This window comes from Hyaloscypha bicolor, assembly GCF_002865645.1.
Source record: "Hyaloscypha bicolor E unplaced genomic scaffold K444scaffold_57, whole genome shotgun sequence".
Taxonomy (NCBI): domain Eukaryota; kingdom Fungi; phylum Ascomycota; class Leotiomycetes; order Helotiales; family Hyaloscyphaceae; genus Hyaloscypha; species Hyaloscypha bicolor.
The window spans coordinates 249,416-268,043 of NW_020194559.1; the positions used below are offsets into that span (position 1 = coordinate 249,416).

Genomic DNA, 18,628 nt, shown 5'->3' on the forward strand with positions numbered 1-18,628 from the left:
TAGACGGCTAGGGGGTCAAACTTTACGCTCCATCCCCCTTCTCTTGTTTTTCTTCCTTCGGAGCCTCCGTTTCCACCCTCCCGTCACTCCCATCTTTAACCTCCACCCCAGGCCTATCAAAATAAAACAACCAAGCATCACTCTTCAGCCCACCATCCACAAACCTCTCATAACTCTCCTTCAGCACCTCTCCCTTCTTCCCACCACATTTAACACAAACCCTCTGACTCGCCACATTCTCCGGGTGCGTTTTGGCTACTAACCTAACCACATTCATCCTTTCTGCCATCCTTTAGTTTTTCCCCCTGGTTGAAATTACGGACATGAAAGAAGGGAAAGGAAAGGAAATGGACGTACCAGGAAGCGTCCAATACAGTTCCAGAAACGTCTTAAAGCCCTCAGTAGTGTACCCCGTCCCCCAATACTCGACATTCGAACAATAACCAACCTCCATACCTTTTTCACACCACCTATTCGTCCCCACAAATCCCACCATCTTCAAACCCCCCTTCTCATTCTTCTCATCTTTCAACAACAGAGCATATTTATCTATATCCCAGGTCTCTTTCGTTGGGAGTATCATGTACTAGCCAGTCACGCGATTCTTCGAGCGTGTCCTTTTTCGGTTTTGATCTGGAATTCTCTTAATATTTAGAGAAAAGGGAAAGGGGAAAGGGGACATACGACCATAAAACCGCCTCGTCATTATTCCAGAGCTCGTGGAAATCTTCTAGATGTTGTACGCCAAGTGGCTCGAGATATAACCTTTCGGTTTCTGCTGCATAGGTTGTCATGTCCTTTGGAACTGCGGGGTTGAGGGTCTAGCTGAACAGCTAGGAATTTCTATGGAAAGGTTTCTGTGGATGACACAATACGAGATGGGTGGAAATTCTGAAGAGAGGAACTGTGGTGTTCGATGGTAGCGGGGAGAGATGGAACGCCCTCCGATGACTTGACTTGCTGGAAAAGGCTGAGTGGTTGTAAGACGGGTGATTTGGACACCGTGAAGAGTGAAAGGTCGCCTTGGGAGGAGAGGGCAGCTCTTATAAGTCGCCCCAGCGAGGATGTGCTAAGAGAGGAAGGCCGATGAGATAGAGGGATGGTGGGGTGAATCACGTGCTTGGCGGGGTATCTTTGGTCTATGGATGATATCAGGGACGAGAGGGACGAGTTGAGAGAGGTCTTGTGAATCAAAGGAGTGTTTTGTATTCTTTTGTATCATACTTTCATTCATGAGAGGCGGATCCAAACTTTCCCTTATCCTATCCATTGCTCCATCCATCCATTTACTCTTTTTCCTGCCCTATCCCTTCCATCCCTGCTCTCACTTCAAGCTCCTTCACAACTCATCCTCGAAATGCGGAATCAACCTCTCCTTAAACTCCTCCAACTCCATCTCCCCATCCTCCTCAGCCTTCTCCTCCCTCCCTCGAGGAGTCTTGGGTGGGATTAACACACTACTCACAACATGAATGACCCCATCCCTCGCAATCCCATCCTGGACCGCCACGCTCGAGAATCCATTAATCTTCATACTAATAAAGCCTCCATACCGCGCCACGTCAATACTCAAACTCTTCTCATCCAACAGTGTCGGGAGATCAACATGGAAATATCCCTTCGGGATATCTTCCTCGCCGAATTGTTCTCGTCCATGACATCTAACACTATCAACTGACTTGGCCTTGTAGAAAGCATCAGAATACAAAGTCTGGTTGGCAACAACATGGTATTTTAAGAGAGCCTTTAGATATTTCTCGCCGTACTTGCTGAAGAGGAAGGCGTTGATGCGCGGACCGAGTTTCTTGAATGCCAAGTTCGAGGGTGCGAAGATGGTTCCTCCCTCATGGGGAGAGGACGTGATGGCTTCGAAGAGACCGGTTTTCTCGAGGCCGAGTTGGAGAGTGCTGAATTCGGTGGGGAGGAAGGAGATGATTTTAAGGGCTTCAGGTGGCGGGAGGATGATGGAGTCGACGCCATGGATTACGCCGTTGGATCCAAACTATTGCTCTGGTTAGATTGGGTAAAGAGAGGGGAGATGGGGAAACAAGAAGGAGGACGAACAATGTTGACAGCAATAATCTTGCTGTAGAAGTTGATATTGAGACCCTTGAGGAGACCGAGTCCTACACGGAGTCTTTGTGGCTCTCCGCCGAGTTTGTCTTCTCCAAGCGCAGTGGGGATGGTGTGTGATGTCACGATTCGACCAGCGGGATAGAAGTCGGGTGAGAGGTGGTAAGACAGGACTTTCTTGATGAGTTCCTTTGAAGGCTTCTTGTGTCCCTTGGGGATTTTCTCAAACGCCTTGTCGATTGGAGCGAAGAGAGTGTAGTTTGCGGCCGTGCCGTTCAATGTCTCAACCAAGTCGGGGTACTCGTTGATGAGCTCGGCCAGCCTGGTGGTGTACTTGCTGCTCGAGATGAGCTGGTAGATAGTCTTGTTCGACTTGTGGTGGGGACCGCCATGGCCATGATGCGGCGGTTTGCGGTGGTGTGGTGGCTTGTGAGGAGGATGTTTCGGTGGTTCAAAGACATCGATGCCATCTGGAGTTTCCATGGCGGTGTCGAGCCATCCTGCCATGTCGAACTTGGTCATGGACATATGGCACTCGAAAGTACCCTTGGCTTGTTGAGCAGCATCATTGGCCGCATTGAAAGCATTGTCCAATGCGTTCTCGGAGAATGCAACGGCGTTCTTGAATGATTCCTCGACTCCTTCCCAGAGTTCTTCGACGTTGCCCTGCAACTTGCCGAAGAAAGATGGCTCCTTTTGAGATTCGAGGACGATCTGGTCGGTCATCTGCTCGTCAGGAAGGACGAATGCAGAGCTGATGACCGCAAGCGGCAGTAAGGTATTGACAAACTTCATTTTGATGATTTTGATGTGTTCGGTGAAGTTGGAAGAGATGGGAAGATGAAAAGAGAGATGAAGCAACACTGCCTAGAGGTTGCGTGATGACGCCTAATAAGCTCGGAGCCGAACTTTCTGATACACTCCGAGGTGGATGAAGCGGGGTTGCGAGAAAACGAAGCTTAAAATCGAGAGAGGATTGGAGGCGAGGAACAAAACCAAGTTGATCTACTTAAATCCGAGCTGCGTACCCGACTTGGGCGATGAGGCTTCAGGAGCTTGCGTGTCGTCTGCTGAAATGGGATCATGGCATCATCGAGTTGGTGCTATTGGACCCCTGCTTACCCCTCGATCGGCGCATCTTGATGCCGATATTCAGAATCCCATATTCCGAGAGAAGGCATGCGATTGGCTAGATGAGCAGCTGGTGGGGGAAAAAGCAGAATTCCGAATTGATGAGAGGAAGGAAAGATTGAGATACTTATAAGTTTGAGGGAATGGGAGATGAAGTCAAACCCCGCAACGCTCCTGCATTGTCAACCTCAACCTCGATAACGATAAGAGCTCTGACTGCGGGGGATCGACGCTGAAAGTTGGACCAGGGGTAACGACAAGAGAGATGGCCTTGGTGCACTTGCAATCTCTTCGGTGTTCGTTCAGGAAGTTCACCTCTTTTGAAATTATGTCAATGTTTTCAAATTGTCGCCAAAGTCTTCGGACATTCTGAATCTTCAACCTCGCCTTGTCAACTCTCGCCCTCGCATCTCTCAGGTCTTAAGCTCCCCGTGTTTGATACCATTGGGAACCCATGAATCATCTATCTTCCACTCTCTAACACGACAGCGCCACTGCAAGGCTTGTGAGACTTTGCAAAAACGTGCTCCCTAGGCCAACGTTGCCTGCTCCGGAGACTTCATCCCTGCCAAACCTCCCACCCGTATTTGTATTCAGCTTAACATCTCAAAGACTATGCATCTCGCTGATCCATTTGTTTAATGTTGAGGTGCATCGAGAGAAGTGCCCATAAGCAAAGGAATCACGCAGAGGAGGAAAGCATCAACTGCTGATAAACCTTTTGCTTCAAGGTTCTTCGTCAGGAATGACCTGTTCGTTGTCTAGCTTGAGCTGGGATGCCAAACCCCTAACGACACACTTCAATGCTTTGCATGCCGGGCTGTCCGCGAAAGAGTCGAAGAAGCTCTCTCCATAATCGCATGCCATTCCTATCCTAGGATCCAAAGGCACTGACCCTAGAAACGGGATTCCCATTTCTTTTGCCAACGCTCTACCACCGCCTGTTGCTATTCCAATCATCAGCGCCATTCTCGCTAAGGGGGGTGGGAGCAACTCACTAGCCTGAAAAATCTGACTCTCAAAAGTACAATTCGGACAAACAAACCCACTCATATTCTCCACCAGTCCCAAAATCTTAATCCCCGTCTTCATGCAAAACTGTATCTCCCTCCTGACATCCAGCAGCGCCACCTCCTGTGGGGTGGTAACCACCACCGCGCCATCAATCCCACTCTCCTTCAGCAGCTGCACAACACTCAGATGCTCATCGCTTGTCCCCGGCGGCGTATCACACAGCAAGAAATCCAAATCTCCCCAATCTACATCCCGCAGAAACTGCTTGATCAACCCATTTTTCTTCGCTCCGCGCCATATTATCGCGTCGTCGCGGCTCGGCAGCATGAATTGGATAGACATGAGGGACAAGTTGTCGAGGACGTAAACAGGCGACCAGCCTGCGGAGGATATGTGGATGGTTTCGCTTTCGACGCCCATCATTTTGGGCATGGAGGGGCCGGTGAGATCGAGGTCGAGTACGCCGACTGTCGAGTCGGGATTATTTGCGAATGCGTGTGCGAGGAGGCCTGTGAGGGTGCTTTTGCCTACGCCGCCTTTGCCGCTGAGGACCTGGAGCTGGTGTCAGTTTTGAGGTCTGCTGATGGTGGGAAGAGGGGATTGACTAATATCTTGTGCTTCACGTCTGACAGCCTCTCTGTTATGGCGGGGATATCTAGATCAGGTCCCTTGGGTGCCGAAGCGCATATCTCTTTGTTTGGACATGTTTGACATGCATCCCCTTGTCCAGCTTGCTGGGACTCTGGACCTGGACAGTGCTCTGGTTCTGGGGCAACAAGTTGGTTCGTGCCACTCTCCTGTGGCTCTTCTAAAGACGGCATCGTTGCGGTGTTGGTTGTGTTGAAAGAATGAAGGCTTGTTTCTAGTGGCGGCGATGTCGGCTTAGAAATACACGAGACGAGCCCGATCTGAGAAGACGCTAAGATAACCTTAATTAACACCCCTGAGCAATTTAAACATCCCAACCACCGTTTCCTCTCCATTCAAAAGAAAACCAACTCGGAAGTGTCTCAGATTATTGCAACCAAGCAGTTGTACCTTTCATGAATTTTGCATCAAGCGAGGTACTTACATTGTCGAAGAAGTATATGTTATTCAAGAAGCATGCATGTTTTGCTTCTCTGAATTCAGAAAGATGCTGTCGAATAAAAATGCACGCACTGCAATTTTAGCCCCGTCGAGGAGGATCAAGAAACAACCTCAGGCACGGATGTCTCAACTTTCTTCCTCGTAGAACTAGACATTATTCTGGCTAGACTGGGCAAAATTCAAAATCTGGACTGCCCGAGAAAGTTTCTTCCATCTGCCTTTTGGAGTTGGCATTTTCACTTAAAAGAGCAGGCCTCTGTGCAAACTTCGATTACCCGTTTTCCTCTAGTTTCTTTACAGGGTCTTCGGGCCGCCCAAGATGGAAATTCCTCTCCAAAAGTTCAGATCACGCATTTTGAAGTGAGCAACTCATTGGCTTGCTCCACCCGCCTCCAATTTCGATAACATCGAGCAATGCCTCGACGAGCCTTGGCAAACAGACTCGCGGCAAAGTCGCATCTCCACCCCCAAGGGTCTCCAAAACGAGATGTCGAGATGTCGAGACGTCCAAAATCTATCATCAAACCCTCAAGCGTTTGAGAGACGGTCAACCAAGGTCCGTACCCCACGCCATCAAGAAGGATACAGTGGAGAACAGAAGCACTCCGAGGGCTGGAAGTGCAGAAGTACCCCGATGCATAAAAAGGCCCTTTAATGTTTTCAAAGCCAACCGACAACACCCCGCAATCGAAAGATTTCCGCGGAGTCCAGACGTGGCTTCCAAATCCTCGAAATCTAGACCAGGAAGCATGCAGAGCCTGCAGGGCGGGAAATCCCACACAACTTGAAAACAAGCTTTCGAAGCGAGGCCCGTGAATCTTGGCTCAGCTAAAGATAAAATAGCATCAAACTTGCCATCGAATTTGACTTTTGCAGCTCATAGCAGATCCTCGGTTTGGCAGAGCCAACGACCAAATGAAATCTAGGAATCTAGAGTTTCTCAAGGTAGGAACGCGAGTGCGTGGAGCATTATGCGGGGGTGATTCGCTAATATCAGCCCACACTCGTCATTGAGCTCTGTCGTCATACATACAAACAGCTTCCAGTTCTGTATTCAAGAACCTCATCTCCCCCACACTCAGTTTCTTTCAACATTCCCCAGTCCGACTTCAACTTCAATTGACAACAGATCCTTCACCAAACGACCCAAAATGTCTCTGGCACGCCATGTACGTTTACCTCTCCATCACCTTACTTCAACTCCTTAACACAATCCTAACAGAAGACAGGTCGACCCCGACGAAATCATCCAATCCCTCCACGGCCTCCATATGTCTTCCGCCGGACGTCAACACGTGCACTCCCAAGGTGGAACCTCTCACATAACTCCCTATTCTACCCGCTACGCCAGCAAGCAAGAGATCTCCAAATTCAAAATCCCCCACAATGGCGCCCCTGCCGACGCCGTCCACCAGATGCTGAAAGACGAGCTCGATCTGGACGGACGCCCTAACCTAAACCTCGCCTCATTCGTCGGAACATACATGGAAACGCACGCCGAGCAGCTCATGTTCGAAAACATCAGCAAGAATATGTCTGATGCAGATGAGTACCCGGCAATGATGCAGATGCACGCGCGCTGCGTCTCTATCCTCGCTCACCTGTGGGGTGTTCAGAAGGGCGAAAGGGCCATTGGATCAGCTACCACGGGCTCGAGTGAAGCCATTCATCTGGGTGGTCTGGCGATGAAGAGACGCTGGCAGGAAAAGAGAATCGCTGAAGGGAAAGACACGAGTAAACCGAATATACTCATGGGCGCCAACGCACAAGTCGCGCTCGAGAAATTCGCGCGGTATTTCGAGGTCGAGGCGAGGATCCTCCCTGTTTCCGAGAAGTCAAACTTCCGCCTCGACCCAGAGCTCGTGAAGCAGAATATCGACGAGAACACCATCGGGGTGTTCGTCATCCTGGGCTCTACGTATACAGGACATTATGAGCCGGTAGAAGAGATCAGCAATATTCTAGATGAGTACGAAAATAAGACCGGAGTCGATATCCCAATCCACGTCGACGCCGCATCAGGGGGTTTCATCGCACCATTCACGCACGCGAAAGTGAAGTGGGATTTCTCTCTCCCGCGCGTGAAAAGCATCAACACATCAGGCCATAAATTCGGGCTTGTGTACGCGGGCGTCGGATGGATTATCTGGCGCGATGAAGCGCTCTTGCCGAAACATCTAGTTTTCGAACTGCATTACCTAGGTGGCACCGAGGAATCATACACTCTTAACTTTTCGAGACCTGGTGCTCAAATCATTGCCCAGTATTACAACCTGATACACCTTGGTTTCACTGGATATCGGCAAATCATGGAGAACTGTCTGTCGAACGCACGCTTACTTTCAAAGTCATTGGAGGCTACGGGATGGTATACTTGCGTCTCTGATATCCACCGTCCAGTCGGCGAGCACAGCTTCCTCGGCACGGCAGCGAAGGTATTCAGCAAAGAAGACGAGACGTCTGCTGGTACGTCCTATTCTCCCTTCCATCCCTCTCCTTCCCCTCCTCCTCATCATTCCACACTTCTAACCATTAACCTAGATTACAACCCCGGCCTCCCCGTCGTAGCATTCCGCTTCTCAGACGAGTTCAAGAAGGAATTCCCCCATCTGAAACAAGATACCATCTCCAAGCTCCTCCGCGCAAAGCAATACATCATCCCCAACTACCCTCTCCCTCCCAACGAAGACAGCATCGAGATCCTTCGCGTCGTGGTCCGCGAAAGCATGTCTTTCGATCTTCTGGATCGATTGATTACGGATATCTGTGCTACGACGCAGGATCTGATTGACAATGATAAAGCGGATCTCGCGATTCTGAGTAAGAGCAAAGATACCAGCACCGAGAAAGAATATTCCAGTTCTGGAACACATGCAGATGGCTCAACGCAAGGAAGAGGAGGCAAGAGGCCGATGAGCGAGGGTGTGCATAGGAGTGTTTGCTAGTTTGGTTCATGGAGGGGAGAGGAGATGTAGAGTAGAGTGTGAAGTGGAATTGAGACGGCGGGGGTGGTGTGAGGAGTGGGGCGTGAAGTGGAATTGAGACGGCGGAGGTGGTGTGAGTGGAATAGAATGGAAATAAATCCGAGGATTGAAGATAGATAGATGTATGATGTATTGATGCAATGGGGATTCAGTAACAGGAGAACGAAAATGGGAAAGGAAGGAAGGGATTGTACATATGGACAATTAGAATCAAAGATCTCAAACACGTTCTGGAAATTCGACATTTGAGAAAGAAGAAAGTTCATGTGAGTTAGCGAGTGATATTTATCTATTCTCCTTGATGTAGCTCTCTCTTCCACCCGTTCCTTTCACAATCACATCCTCGCCAACCATCCTTTGAGAAGCCCAAGAAAATCGATTCTGTCTTAGCTTAGGTCTGCGCGTCTTGTCTGCGAGATTCCGAAGGGAGATCGTGTTCTTGGTTGGGTTATGTCGTGTTGTGTTCATGTCGGGTTCGAGAGAAGAGGGGAAAGGAGGGGAAAGAAGACTCTGAGCTACTTGCTGGATAGTGATTGCTGGAAGTGGAAGTCTTGGTTTGGGCGTGTGTATGTGTATGTGAATCGCTACAGTGTCACGGAGTGCAGGAGTGTGGAACGAAGAGGCGATTGGAATTCTAGAAGTAATAGGTAGCTGAGTGGGATATGTGATTTGATTTGACATTGAGGAGGGCAGGATGGATAGAGATGGTAGCGGTGGACTTGTTTCGACGTGGGATTTCAGCTTAAAAGGAAAGGGAAGAAAAGTGAGACGGACAGACAGGGTTGAGGTGATGTGTGAGGAAGGGAAGAGAAGACAAGCAACTGTAGGAAGGGAGGTGGTGAATGGGACTGGTGGGAGGGGGCTGGAGATGCTGCGATGGTGTGATGGCGCGATTGAGGCAACGAGGACCAGGGAAAGTGAAAGGGGGAGAGGAGGATACCGACGGCGGAAGCCAAGGCTGCATGAGAAGTCTTGAAAAATAGGCAATAGGGGGACATATACAGAGAGTATATGCGGAATAAGAGCATGGGAGGGATTTGGGAGTTTGGAGTGAATGGAGGATGAGGGAGACACAGAGATGGTGCGATTGAGGCAAGGTCTGGGTAGGGAAAATAAAACGCGGCGTGGGGAAGGGGGGTGGGGAAGTCGGGCGATTGAGGGGTATTGAAGGGGGTTTGGAATGGGGGGAAACATTCGAGGGGAGGATGTTCATAGTGAGGGGTCGCCGTGCGACTGAGCGTGGAGTGACACTGTGAGGAAGCCATTGGAGGTTCGCGAGTCGGGCCATGGATGTAGTGAGGGTGGTACACGAGGTAGGATGGGTGTTGAGTCTTGGTATGCATAGGAAGAAGCGACCAGACGAGGGAATGAATTTTGGGTTTCAGGTCTTCTCGGGAAGGCTGAGACGAACAGGTTAAATTTGTAATTATTTGACAAGAGTGGTGTGTGGACATTGAAAATCCTCGCATGAGTTGAACCTGTTAGGGGAAGTGATGAGAGAGGCTTCAGAGGCTGAGTCTGGTGACGAAGTTGCTGAAGTAGAGGGACGAATTGAAAGACTTGGTGTGTACAGGGGAAAGAGGCGAGAGAAGGCGATGTCTAGCATCCAGCACTGCATGAGAGGGCTTCGAGGGAGGTCATTGACTAGGTAAACATTGGCGAGAAATCCTGATTTTCAAGATCCTGTTGGAAGGCGGGCTTGACAGAGGTATTCGCGGGAGAACAGTTGGGGTCATGTTTCGCGTGATGGGGTTCCCCATGCCGTAGGGTTTGGTTTGTCTCAAGAAATGAGAATAGTGGGAGAAAAGAATGGTAATGCGAAAAGAAACTCTCAACTCCAGCCAGCTTGGGCTGGAGGGAGTGCAAAAAGTCGCGAAGAGTAGGAATGAAGGAAGAGATGCTTCGGGCGTGAGTTCCGACAAAAGATGCCTCGTGGAGAATACTAGGAGCATCCTCGAAAGCCATTTCCTAGGAGCCTGAATACAATTCCGCAGCAATCCTGGCTGACAAACATGCTCCTTGCATATTCTGTATGACAAGATGGAAAAAAGTTCAGAAATTTCAACGGAGGTTGCACAGAAACAAGCCAACCTCACGAAAACCTCGAGACGAGCTCGTGGCCGCTCGTCATGGGATTTGTGTCTCGGTATCGAAACCGCACATACTGTAATGATGTGCATCTCGCCAAGGAGAAGAAACTTCGTGGTTCCACGACAGGTCTTGCTCTTATTTGGTTATCTCAATATATGAGAGAGGCTGATTGGGTAGTACCAAGCAATATGTTCCAGAATCGAGCGATGTTACAAGAGGAAAGAACCTCCCGCCGGAGTCCGAGCTTCCACGCCTGGGAAAACGTCGTGGTTCTAGAAGGCTTGAGTTGGCTTGCGGGAGAAGTATGAAAGCTGGTGGCGTTAGTGGCCGTTCGAGGCGCATCCCAATTCTGCTTCAACAAATAGTTTGGGGCTGTAACTCAGCGACTTTTCTGGTCCGCATATTGAGTTGTTTCAGAATTCGGAATCTTTCCAAAAGGAGGCTCGCGACGAGAAGAGAATACTACAGTACAATAAAAAATTGTGGCGCAGACGTGGCGGCAAAATGCCGCTTCTGGCGTGAAAAGCCGGAGTGTACTTGTCGGTTGAAGCGACCTGGGCAAGGAATTCTGATGGACAGGCATGCTTCACTCGAAAGCATCTTCTGAGGAGGAAGAACTTTTCCAATTGATCTACTGATGCCAAGATCCCGGGAGGAAAATGTTGGAACTTGGAAGGTGCTTGTTGAGTGGCAGCCACAATCACACCCTCTTTACGAATGGCAATGTACTTCGCCGGTCTCCGAATGCCATTCGTGAACAATTTATAGATTAGGAAGCGCCATTTTGACATTGGTCAAAATCTCTCGGCGGAACTCTCGGGACTCCGAATTTCACGACCAACAGGGAATCCGAATTTGGGAAGAGAGCAGCAAGCACTCGTCGATCGCAAATCTAACACTCAAAAATGTGCTGCCCGTATTGAAGTACTCTTCGTTTGGCCATGTCCAATAGACTCTTACAACCAAGAAGCAGGTCTCGCGACCAACAAGACACGCGGCCCGGGAATTTGTTCTACAGTCCCCGAACCAAGATTGACAGCGCGCTACCAAGACGCCGGGTTCGGCAATAACGGCAATCATTACTTTAAGCAAAAGAAAGGAAAGGGAGGTTTCCGTCCCGAAATGCCATTCCGTCAGCCACACTTGTTGGGCTCCTTGACTCGGGCATCCCGTGAATGGTGACTTGGGTCACCATTGAGCGAGGAGCTACAGTATGGCACAAGCAAATAGGAGTGAGTGACATATGCAGGGCAGACCCGCCAAGCTGAAGCTGAAGACTTGGAGGGGAAGGGCTTTGCGGAGAAGCCCCCCCCCCTGTCCTCCCCCTCCCAACGAAACCTTTTTATGTATTGCAACAAACGCACACATGCAGCCGAGAAGGGCATAGTACACACTAATCAGCGGGCCGTAGCCCGTAAGTGGTTCCCCAAAGCCAGACTTTTGCTTTTTCATGGGTCGTGCACCCTCCACTGGGGTTGGCAGTTGGCACCAGCAGGGAAGGGAAGCACTTACCACGGCCGAATGCTATCTGGTAACAGCCAGGATGCGCCACCCTGGCTCTCGGGGAGAAGGCTCAATAATAGCCTCAATGGCAGCCTCGCGAATCTCGCGATGGGGGGAGGGCCTGGCCAAGGGCCTGGGGATCGGTGCAGGCCAACGCTCTTCCTGCTGGCGCAGTGCCACCGCTGCAGGCGGCACGGAAACGGGATGATTTAACGAGCACAATCAGTGTGCAGAAAGCCCATCTGAAACGGTGACACAACGCAATGCCATGCTGTTGACAGAGATACCACATGGCTGTGGAAGAGAAGAGCAGCAGAACAAGTGGATGAGAAGATTAGGAATCCTGAAAGAGAAAGCCGCGAGAAATTCACGAGGCTCCCAAGGTCCAAAGCTACCCCTGATTGAGCCTAGCCTTCCCGATCCCCTAAACGACACGCTAGGCCCAAGATCGACCAGTGTGTCCTCGATCTCAACGGCTACTCATCTTGTGATGAGGATCAGAGAACATGCAACCCATCAGACGAGGCCAAGCGCGCCCTTTCCCGCACGGAAAGAGCGAGAGGCGTTTGCAGGAAAATGCCTCCGGCGCACTGGAACTGCTGCTATTGGCAGTTCAGCCGCCTGCCGCGGAGGTTCTTGCTTCAAGAAGACCCAGAGGCACCCCCAGCGGCACCTAGACAGGCCGGATGCACATATGCAAGATAGAGTTTGGGGGCGGGGACAGCTCCGTCAACGAACCAGAGCAGACCCAATGCTTGGGTCCGCTCTCTGGCGCTTGAATGTGAAGTGTTGATCGGGACAGTTCTGCTGTGGGGAGCACTTGGCCATAATCGTCCACTCATGAGCGCATGACTTCCTCCCAATCCCACCGCAGTGTGAACGCCAGCCCAATACTACCCTCGTCGGCAGCCTAGTGCGTACCTGCACGTCGCTCGTCTTGTCGTCCCGAAACTACCTTAACATAATCTTTTCATGCTTGTCCTTGTGTCCCATACCAAGAACCGTAGGGCCTCCAACCTTGCAACCAGCGTTTCCTTTTTCTTTCTCCTTTTCCCTCTCAGGTCGATGTACTGCCGCAGAAGTCGAGCAGCTACAGAGTGCCTTCTAGGGAAGCCTCAAGTACGCTCCTCACCCACTGTCGTTCATGTTCCGCCGGAATCACAGAGCAACTCTCTCTGCACCCAGCATCTTTGGTCAACAACACTCCACTAAATCCCACGTCAGACGCCTCGGGAGCGCCGCCCAAGATGGATTCCAAGGACACCCTGATCTACCTCCTTCGACGAGACCTCCGCACTGCTGATAATCCCATCCTCCACTCCTTAAGCACCCAGAAGGATCTACCATTCACCCACGTTCTCCCACTGTACATCTTCAACTCACAGCAGTTGGAGGTCTCTGGCTTTGTCACAGAAGGAGAGAAGAGTCCTTACAAGGAGGCACGTAGTCAGGTTGCTGGTTTCTGGCGCTGTGGGCCACAAAGATCAAAGTTCTTGGCAGAGAGTGTCTGGGATCTGAAAAAAGGACTCGAGAAGCTCGGCAGTGGGCTCTGCATTAGAGTTGGCTCGACATCAGACGTAGTCAGAGAACTCATCCCTCAGCTGAATGGAAAGCCAGGCTTGAAGGTCAGAGCTATCTGGATGGTTGGAGAGGAGGGTGTTGAGGAGAACAGAGAGGAGCGAGCCGTCAGAGATATTTGCACCGAGGCCGATGTTGACTTCAAGCTGTGGAATGACGAAAAGTATCTCATCGATGAGTACGTTGCATTCTATAACTTGAAGTTGACAAGCTAGCTAACATCCTTAGCCGCGATCTTCCCTTCAACAACATTGACGAACTTTCGGATGTTTTCACAACTTACCGGAAGACAGTTGAGCCTATTCGCGAACATCCTCGAGCAGCTCTCCCTGTTCCAGAGCAAGACTCCTTGCCGGGATACCCCCCTCTCGCAGAAATCACTCCTCAATTCAAACCTTTCGCTATTCCTGATACCTTCCAAGCACTCCTTAACGCGCTTATGAAGCCCCTCAACGCTCAAGACCTCGTTCCCGAGCGACTTCCATATCCTGCGGATACCAAGTCAGCACACCCATTCCCTGGAGGCGAGGCTGAAGCTCTTGAGCGACTTGACTACATCATCAGTAGCGACGCTGCTTCCAACTACCACAATACCCGTAATGGCCTCCTCGGTGAAGACTTTTCTACCAAGCTATCCGCATACCTCGCGCTAGGCAGCATTACAGCCCGTCAAATCCACGCCGCACTGGTCAGCTTCGAAGACGGCACAGACACCAAATTCGAATCTGCTGTTGGCTATGGACGCGGTGAGAACGAGGGCACCAAGGCAATCCGTTTCGAGCTGCTCTGGAGAGATTATATGCATCTCTGTAATAGAAAATTCGGTCCCAAGCTCTTCTTCCTTGGCGGCTTCAAGTCCGATAACGAGCAACGATGGACCAGTCTCTCTAACGCCGGTGAACAGCCCCCCTCAGACGTCCGATCCATTATCGAGCGCTTCACCAACGGCACTACCGGGATGGGACTCATTGACGCTTCACTCCGAGAACTCATCCACACAGGTTATACCTCCAACCGTGCCCGTCAAAACGTCGCCTCCTTCCTCGCCAAGCATCTCCATATCGACTGGCGTATCGGCGCAGAGTGGTACGAGTGCATGCTTGTTGATTATGACCTCTCTTCAAACTGGGGCAATTGGCAATACCTGGCTGGCGTAGGCAATGATCCTCGAGGCCCTACCCGAATCTTCAATCCTGTGAAGCAGGCCTTTGACTATGATCCCCAAGGTGACTACGTCAAGGCATGGGTTCCCGAACTCCGCGGCCTTACGGAACCAAGCGAGATCTTCCAAGCTTGGACTATGTCAGATGCTAAGAAGTCCGAACTGAGTCTGAAAGGCAAAGACTGGGTTGAAAAGCCGCTGTTGAAGATTGACTTCACCGTTGGTCGAAAGGGACGCAACCTCGGTCGCGGCGGACGTGGAGGCGGCGACAACCGTCGGGGCGGAGGTGAAAACCGCGGTGGACGAGGGGGCGGTGATAGCATGGGTCGTGGAGGCCCGCCTCGCGGCGGAGGATACGGTGGACGCGGATACGGCAACACGAGAGGCCATGTGCGGGGCTATGGACGCGGACGGGGTGATGGCGGTGGGAGGGAGTTCCGGGCGGGTATGATGGATCAGGAGGGAGGGGCATACGCGCAGTATGTTGCTGCTCAGTGGGTGCCTACTAACTGATCTCCTCGCCCCATCCCTTTCCCTGACTTGGCCGCACTTTTAACTCTATTTCGAATGTCGAACTCGATACGATACCCGGACGAAAGTGTGTTGCATTGCACGGCGTTTTGGTCTTGATATCACGGCCACGGGGACGGGAAAAGTGTGTTAGCATGCTTGGTTTGCTAGACGGACGGATGGACGGGTGGCCGGCGTTTGCTGATGATATGAATTGATGTGGTGGATGGCACATGGGATACAGGACATGGCTGATGTCTTTATGACTTTATGAATCGTTGCAGATATGATGTCTGGAAGAACTTGGCTTTGACTAGGAGGTGGATCACTGGATCTCGGATTTTCTTTTCGGAAGATCAGAAACCCTACTCCTACTTGCTAGTAATGTGGAGCTACAATTCATAATTGCATCTCAACGGCTTCTGTACTGTGATGTGAGACCACTACGGAGATCGCGGCAAAAAGTATCGGGAATACAGGGTATTAGGAGACTTTTAGGTCCTCTAGCGTACAAATCAAGGTAGCAAATTCACGAGGCCCTATATTTCCGGACCCTTCCCTAAAGGCAGCCTATGCGCCTTCGACAAGGACTGCTACACCTTTTCAGGGCTTCTCCCCTGTAATTATAAGGGAGTCATCGCTAAGGAGGCCTACAATAGTTGCTCGTTTAAAGTCTAAGCGCTATCCCTAGAGGATCAACTTATCCCTTACGAATGTCTTATAACGCCTCTTTACGTCGTTTTAGGGAGTACTGCCTAGAGTTATAAGGGCTTATACAGCGAGATCTTGCCCTAAATTTGTACCTTGCACAGCACCAAGGTTCAAAATGCCCTGCATTCCCGATACTTTATGCCGTTGTCTCCGTACCCGGTGTTTCCCCAACACCCAGTATGAATGCTCATCTGGGTCTCAGGAAGCTAAAAGCAAGGTACATATACTAATTACCTACCTTGCCCCACGGTCGCATCTCTCCCCCTCCCCTCCTTCTTTCCTCAGACGTTTAGATAAAACTTGAAACTTAAAAGCTCTTGACCTTCCCAAAGACTTTAAGTTCCGAAGGGAATCACTAAGGATTCGTTGGAGGGGTTTCCAGTATCAAGGCGGCTGGCTTGTCTCGCTCAAAAATTGCAGTGTTTACCCCCTTTATTTTCAGGGGGATGGGGTACTTCTCGCTTAACCCGGGGTACTCTCTTCCCCCCCCCTTTTTCCCACGGCGCATGGCATGCAAAGCCGTGTATGCACTTCATCGCCCCTCTTCCTCTCGCGGGCTCGATCGTTGAATTGGAATTAGTTAGGTGTAATACCCTCTTCGTTTGCGCTAAAATTGCAGTGTCTGGTCCCATACTGTCGTATCCCTTCCGTACTCTCGGTCGCTGAGACTGTGATTCAACGCCTCTGTTGACGCTAAAATTGCAGTGCACACCGGGATTAGCCCATGTCGTACAGGCTACCGGTATTTCACGATCTCCGGGAAAGGACCCAATCGTACCCCGCCTGCGTCGCACACTGACTAAGAAATTCAATGCCTTCGTCTGGGCTAAAATTGCAGTGCTTACCCTTCGTTACCCCTCGTTACCCCTCGTTGAGCCTCGTTATGCTTCGCTATGCTCCCTTACGCGTCCTTACGCATCCTTAAGGATGGACAGAGTGCTTAGAGGTGTTTGATTGCCATTTATTGTCCTAAAATTTGCAGTATATTGGTCGTTCCCGCTGACTTCAGGGTTAAAAAGTTGCGGCTCTTCAGCTACAGTTCAGCCTCACTTGACAGCCAGCACACCACGGATTTACAGTCAATCTGGCAAGAGCCTTTCTTTGCATGAGAAGCTCTTGATAGACAAATCAATAAAAGAAGTCTTGCTTGGTGGGAAGCGAGGGAAAGAGGGAACTGAACGTCGATTTCAGTCGCCGCACTCCGCCTCCACCTTCTTTGAGACACAAACGTGAGCTTCCCCTAGTACACGAATGTAATGGAGGGTGCGACGCCTAGATGGAGAGAGATGAGTGTTAATATTTGCGGTTCGGGTGAGGTAGATGAGGGGAATTGCGGAGAATCCGGGTGACTGAGAGACTGTAGATGTTGCGATTTAGTGCAACACTCGCTGAGAGATCGGTAGCATATGGGTAGACGTCCATTATTTGCCGGCCGGATGAGGAAGATGAGCAGAATTTGGTAGCGAAGAAGCCCCTGAATGGCAGTTCAATAAGAGGAATAGTTGCTTTGAGTACATACTCAGCGTTAACAGATGCCAGTTGAAATCAGGGGCCTGGGAGAGAGTCACATGAGCATATTTCACAGCCTCGGGTCTTGTTGTCACAACTGGAGAAGGTGGATGGAAACTAAAGTAAGATAGAGGAATGAAGACAGAATACGGCAGTTTAGGAGGCATTGAAGATACTATATTGACAGGGATAGACAGCAAAGGCTAGTGCATGAAGGATAACGGAAATTACCTGAGTACACAATGTATTTAAACAGAGAGAGCTCGGCCTCGTGCCAGTCAGTGTCTGAAGTTCTAGCACCAAGAGACGGTAAGAAGATGGTTTGAACACTGGATCCCAGAGATTGGAAATGGATCTTGACATTAAAATGTAGTTGGAGCTACATAGGGAAAGCATTGTTCTCGACAAAAACGAAGGAGCTATGATAAGAACGTAATAATGCTTCTTGAGATAATGTCTAAGTTACATTGACAAAATGGAAAGAAGGAATTTAAAATGCTTTAGTGGTATCAAGTCTAGATGCCTTGTCCTTACTCAAGAATGAGAAAATTGGGGTTGACCCCTAAGAAAGTGACGCGATAATTCTCTCGTTTCTATGTCTAGTTTCTGCAAACTGACTCGTGCTTATAGCCTCCCCATTGCCACCAAGACTCCTTGTTGCAGAAGAGGAAGCTTGTTGTCTCGTAGTTAAATCTTCATACTGGCAGCTCTCCTGGGAGAGTCATTTTGTTCTTCACCACTTCTATAAAGAGGAATTATATGTACTAATACTCGAACATTTGAGTAAATACAAAGTTAGAATTCATAACTCTATAATATATATAAAGATTGTTGCTAAGAGGGAATTTATGGTCGGCGAAGGAGACTCACAGAGAATGACATCCTCGATAAGGGAACTTCTCTTTCCCAAAACTTACAGAGATGTAAAAAGACTAGTTCTGGGAACCTCAAATTTTGAACAAAAGCTCAAAGTTATTCAATTGTTATAGTACTTCTTCACAGTTGGGAGCTCGTGTTCTCGTGGGAGAATCGGGGGATGTGTAGCAGGTGAAGTCCCGTGCGAGGCTTATCACAACACCCCAACACAGCCAATCTCTTAGATATTATTAGGGCTTTATAGTAGAGCATTTGCGCGCAATTTCCCCCCTATTTTGTTTCTATTCTCAAATTTGAGTAGGCGCCACCGCATCTAGGGCAGTCGGCCATATCTGGCTGGGTATCCTTAGTCGAGGCCAACGAACCTGGTACGCTGCATGGTGGACTAACCTTGAGT

General features: G+C 50.1%; 7 protein-coding genes across 7 annotated transcripts; 3 read left to right on the forward strand and 4 right to left on the reverse strand.

Annotated features, from left to right (window-relative positions):
- Nucleotides 1–22: 22 nt before the first annotated feature.
- Nucleotides 23–794, reverse strand: K444DRAFT_527694 (acyl-CoA N-acyltransferase; the record flags this gene model as incomplete). The annotated part of the gene is made up of 3 exons (XM_024874654.1): nucleotides 23–282; nucleotides 358–586; nucleotides 681–794. The coding sequence occupies 3 exons, from the start codon at nucleotides 792–794 to the stop codon at nucleotides 23–25; spliced, it is 603 nt and encodes a 200-aa protein (XP_024737780.1).
- A 513-nt stretch (nucleotides 795–1,307) lies between these two features.
- On the reverse strand, nucleotides 1,308–3,124 carry K444DRAFT_662866 (FAS1 domain-containing protein). The gene is made up of 2 exons (XM_024886758.1): nucleotides 2,065–3,124; nucleotides 1,308–2,002 (listed from the first exon to the last, which is right to left on the reverse strand). Exons 1-2 carry the CDS (start codon nucleotides 2,866–2,868, stop codon nucleotides 1,340–1,342), a joined length of 1,467 nt encoding a protein of 488 aa, XP_024737781.1. The 5' UTR covers nucleotides 2,869–3,124; the 3' UTR covers nucleotides 1,308–1,339.
- Nucleotides 3,125–3,508: 384 nt separating this feature from the next.
- On the reverse strand, nucleotides 3,509–5,064 carry K444DRAFT_588274 (cytosolic Fe-S cluster assembly factor nbp35). Its single transcript, XM_024878049.1, has 3 exons — nucleotides 4,824–5,064; nucleotides 4,203–4,770; nucleotides 3,509–4,151 (listed from the first exon to the last, which is right to left on the reverse strand). The coding sequence occupies exons 1-3, from the start codon at nucleotides 5,037–5,039 to the stop codon at nucleotides 3,931–3,933; spliced, it is 1,005 nt and encodes a 334-aa protein (XP_024737782.1). The 5' UTR covers nucleotides 5,040–5,064; the 3' UTR covers nucleotides 3,509–3,930.
- A 1,394-nt stretch (nucleotides 5,065–6,458) lies between these two features.
- Nucleotides 6,459–8,252, forward strand: K444DRAFT_628910 (glutamate decarboxylase; the record flags this gene model as incomplete). Its single annotated transcript, XM_024882974.1, has 3 exons — nucleotides 6,459–6,476; nucleotides 6,537–7,773; nucleotides 7,849–8,252. The coding sequence occupies 3 exons, from the start codon at nucleotides 6,459–6,461 to the stop codon at nucleotides 8,250–8,252; spliced, it is 1,659 nt and encodes a 552-aa protein (XP_024737783.1).
- Nucleotides 8,253–9,706: 1,454 nt separating this feature from the next.
- On the reverse strand, nucleotides 9,707–10,684 carry K444DRAFT_382552 (uncharacterized protein). The gene has a single exon (XM_024872354.1). It carries the CDS (start codon nucleotides 10,469–10,471, stop codon nucleotides 9,929–9,931), a length of 543 nt encoding a protein of 180 aa, XP_024737784.1. The 5' UTR covers nucleotides 10,472–10,684; the 3' UTR covers nucleotides 9,707–9,928.
- A 1,414-nt stretch (nucleotides 10,685–12,098) lies between these two features.
- Nucleotides 12,099–12,905, forward strand: K444DRAFT_382576 (uncharacterized protein). The gene has a single exon (XM_024872355.1). The coding sequence runs from the start codon at nucleotides 12,154–12,156 to the stop codon at nucleotides 12,676–12,678; it is 525 nt and encodes a 174-aa protein (XP_024737785.1). The 5' UTR covers nucleotides 12,099–12,153; the 3' UTR covers nucleotides 12,679–12,905.
- Nucleotides 12,906–13,132: 227 nt separating this feature from the next.
- Nucleotides 13,133–15,138, forward strand: K444DRAFT_527360 (cryptochrome; the record flags this gene model as incomplete). The annotated part of the gene is made up of 2 exons (XM_024874632.1): nucleotides 13,133–13,641; nucleotides 13,692–15,138. The coding sequence occupies 2 exons, from the start codon at nucleotides 13,133–13,135 to the stop codon at nucleotides 15,136–15,138; spliced, it is 1,956 nt and encodes a 651-aa protein (XP_024737786.1).
- Between the last annotated feature and the right edge of the window lie 3,490 nt (nucleotides 15,139–18,628).

Excerpts from the sequence above, each read along its gene's own strand:
- K444DRAFT_662866 (XM_024886758.1), bottom strand. The coding sequence starts at position 2,868 with ATGAAGTTTGTCAATACCTTACTGCCGCTTGCGGTCATCAGCTCTGCA. Across the intron at positions 2,003-2,064 it reads AGATTATTGCTGTCAACATT|TTTGGATCCAACGGCGTAAT; the intron begins GTTCGTCCTCCT and ends CCAGAGCAATAG.
- K444DRAFT_588274 (XM_024878049.1), bottom strand. The coding sequence starts at position 5,039 with ATGCCGTCTTTAGAAGAGCCACAGGAGAGTGGCACGAACCAACTTGTT. Across the intron at positions 4,771-4,823 it reads ACGTGAAGCACAAGATATTA|GTCCTCAGCGGCAAAGGCGG; the intron begins GTCAATCCCCTC and ends CACCAGCTCCAG. Across the intron at positions 4,152-4,202 it reads GAGTCAGATTTTTCAGGCTA|CAACAGGCGGTGGTAGAGCG; the intron begins GTGAGTTGCTCC and ends TGATTGGAATAG.
- K444DRAFT_382552 (XM_024872354.1), bottom strand. The coding sequence starts at position 10,471 with ATGCACATCATTACAGTATGTGCGGTTTCGATACCGAGACACAAATCC.
- K444DRAFT_382576 (XM_024872355.1), top strand. The coding sequence starts at position 12,154 with ATGCTGTTGACAGAGATACCACATGGCTGTGGAAGAGAAGAGCAGCAG.